This window comes from Apaloderma vittatum, unplaced genomic scaffold, assembly GCF_000703405.1.
Source record: "Apaloderma vittatum isolate BGI_N311 unplaced genomic scaffold, ASM70340v1 scaffold34016, whole genome shotgun sequence".
Lineage (NCBI taxonomy): Eukaryota > Metazoa > Chordata > Aves > Trogoniformes > Trogonidae > Apaloderma > Apaloderma vittatum.
Window position 1 is genome coordinate 9,402 of NW_009721772.1, and position 3,152 is coordinate 12,553.

Consider the following 3,152-nt stretch of genomic DNA (forward strand, 5'->3'; position numbering starts at 1 on the left):
GAAAAGCCCCGCTCGACACAGATCTTGCCTCCACATACAAGTGTCACTTCGCCGAACAGAAGCAACGGACAGTAAATTACTGAGCAATGGCTCTGCACCCACTCAGCTACGCTGCCTGCTCACGCTCTCCCCATCAGTATGGGGTCAGGGCCAACACGCTGTCCTTCCGCCTCCTCCCTTGCCCTCCGCACAGCACTGCCCCAAAAAGAAGGGCAGTGAAGGTGAAAAAACCCCTCATCAGTGGTAGGATACTGTCAGGTCATAGCGCAGGGACAGCAGCTCCCCTCCTTGATCTTTCAGATCGTAGATGAGCTTCGAGTCTTCACCGTATTTTCCTGTCAGCGTCTCCTACAACAAAAGGACACACGAACAAACAGCATCTTCAGTAACAAGGGATCAGCCCTAGAGCACGCAGAAAACAAGGAGAGAAAGGGAGGACATGTAGCAGATGCAAGAAGAAAACTCAGCCTTCAACACATTGCAAACTCTCAAAAGGCAGGATCCTCACCAGCTCCCTGAGCTCCTGTGTCCTCACTCACCTTCAACTCAAACACCGGTGTGTCAATGACTTCCGCTCCGTGGCGCTTGAAGCAGGTGATGATGGCATCAAAGACTCTCTCTCGAATGGCCATCTGCTTGGGGCTGTAGTCTCGCGTGCCCTGGGGCGAGATAAGGAAGAGCAAGGGACACGTTGGGTTTGGGGCATGAGGTGGAGACACATGCAAGAGGCAACCTGAAGAAGCAATCACCTAGCTAAAAAAAAGCAGAGAGATCAGATTCAGACACCAGCTATCAGGTGAGGTGGTAAAAGTGGAATGAAAACCCACTGGGAAACATCAGGCTGCAGCTTGGACACAATCTGCTGTGATCTACACAATTAAACCTAAGGCAGGAGTTTCACAATGCAGGAAGCAAAGGAGCTAACACAGATCCAGCAGTCAGAGTTCAGTGCTTTTGGGCATGATGGCACAGCCAGGACCTGTCCGGAGCTCTGATTCTGACAGAGTAGCCAGACACCCACACAACGAGCCAGCCCAAGAGGTGGAATCAGAGGACAGGGACGCTGAGAAGCTGCGAAAGAACCAGCAGGTCTACAATTTCCAAACACACATAGGGAGAAATCATCTTTTCAAGGTACAATACCTGTGAATTGTCTATTTACTGTTCACTGGGATGTGCTCCCTTTTAATTTATTCGCTGTTAAGAGTCACTGAATTATTTGGATGACCACCTTTTGGCTCTCAGCAGCACATAAATCAATTAACTAGACCAACTTTTATTTTCTGGGGACTGGCAGTTAGGCAGGAGGAAGCAGAGAGAGCAGGCACTTCTTAATACCCCACCTGCAGGTTGCACAGTGAAGAGCAGCTCTCAGCAGTACACTGACGTGGCTGAGATAGGCTGGACACCCAAGCTGTGCTTCCATGGCACTCAGAGCAACAAAATCCTTTCTGCACACTTTTAAATAGTGGAATGTCCTTCCACTCAGGTCTCACATCACAATTACATTTATCAAAACATATGAAGCAAATGGACAAGCAGGACAGTTTTGAGGTACTTCCTAAGTATTAATATAACCTGTTTTATTGGTGAGCAACACTCGTAACTCTCTGCACACCACAGCGTGGAAGCTGCTAGTGAGGAAACATTCAGGTTACAAAAAAATTCCCCACAACAAGTCTTGCACCAGCAGAGCTGCACTCCCTGCTCACCCAACCCACCAGCAGCTCCATCCACCCTGTTCAGGGAACAGGACAAGCATGAGGATCCTTGATGCACGAGAGCAAATATCTGCAGGTACCAGTGGTGAAAAGTCCTAGCCCTAAACTCATCAGGGTGACACAGGCCATGACCTTACTTCAAAGAGTGCAATGCAAGCAGATATGAGAGCTCTCATGCTGGGCAGCTACAATAAAGGTTGACCAAAAGGGAATTTAATTTCCTGACCATGTCAGCTAGGGTAACCAAAGCACCAGAAAGTCTTTAAGTCAGTAGGATATCTGCATCGGATGCTGCCAGGGATGTTTTTGTCCATGTCTTTCCTGCTGCTAAAAATCAAAAGGGCAACAGAAATAGGAAAAAAAACAGGCAAGTCTGTGGTGAGATTCTGCACCCTCAGCTGTGTAGGGGGTGCAGTGTGTATGAGTGGGATCAGGTCATGCACACAGAGAGGCACACGAGCGTGTGTGCAAGGAGAAGGTACCTTTGGAGTCTTGAGCACAAACTTGTGTTTCCCCTCATCTCCTCCCAGCTGTGCCTTCATCTCCAGCAGCTTTGCCACCTCCTTTGCAATCTGGGGAGGGAACAAGAAGAGAGCAGGGGGTAAAGCCTACCTGCCGGGTCCAGCTCCCAGGCCTTCCCCAACATCTTCAAGCTTCAGCATTCCCAGTACACCTGGTCCCCCAAGCCTCAAGTCATCTGCTCTTCCCAGTCTCCCACAGCAACCAGAGGGGCACTTCCTGCTCCTCTACAGTACTACCCACTTCTGGTACAAGCACCCTAACCTCAGAACCCAGAACTCCTCCACCATTCTCTGACTCCCAAAATCTACATCACCCTAGGAATCTTCCTCCCCAGTTCACACACCTACCACCCCAACAGCTTCCCTGCCACCCCCCAGGCTCAGAACCACCAGCTCCTGCTACCTGCACCTCAGCGTGAGAAGTCTCCCACATCCTCCTCCCAATCCTAACACCCACAAGCATCTTTCTCTCCAAACTAACACCAGTATCAGCAGTTCCTAGTCTCCCCTGCATCCTTTCCCCAGGCACCTCTCCCCCTCTGCTCTCTAGACCAGTAGTCCCATCCTTTCCAACACCCCTAGCCCACTGACACCCACACCAACAGAATCATAGAACGGTTTGGGTTGGAAGGGTCCTTAAAGCTCATCGAGTCATATCACAGAATGGTCTGGATAGGAAGGGACCTTCAAGATCATCTCATTCCAACCCCCCTGCCATGGGCAGGGACACCTCCCACCAGATCAGGTTGCTCAAAGCCCCGTCCAACCTGGCCTGGAACAATTCCCGGGAGATGACCTTCCGGGGATGGGGCATCCACAGCTTCTCTGGGCAGCCTATGCCAGTGTCTCATCACCCTCATAGTCCTGAACTTCTTCCTAATGTCTAATCTGATTCTACCCTTTTCTAGTT

At 50.4% G+C, this 3,152-nt stretch overlaps 1 protein-coding gene across 1 annotated transcript in view; it reads right to left on the reverse strand.

Moving 5' to 3' along the window:
* Positions 1-2,289, reverse strand: part of LOC104275548 (histidine--tRNA ligase, cytoplasmic) — a 10,961-nt gene extending 8,672 nt beyond the window's left edge. Inside the window, exons 1-3 of the mRNA XM_009871529.1 lie at positions 2,204-2,289; positions 540-659; positions 253-348 (exon numbers count right to left, since the gene is read on the reverse strand). Of these exons, the coding sequence (XP_009869831.1) occupies positions 253-348; positions 540-659; positions 2,204-2,263 (276 nt within the window). The 5' untranslated portion in view covers positions 2,264-2,289. The remainder of the gene's footprint in view (positions 1-252; positions 349-539; positions 660-2,203) is intronic.
* Between the last annotated feature and the right edge of the window lie 863 nt (positions 2,290-3,152).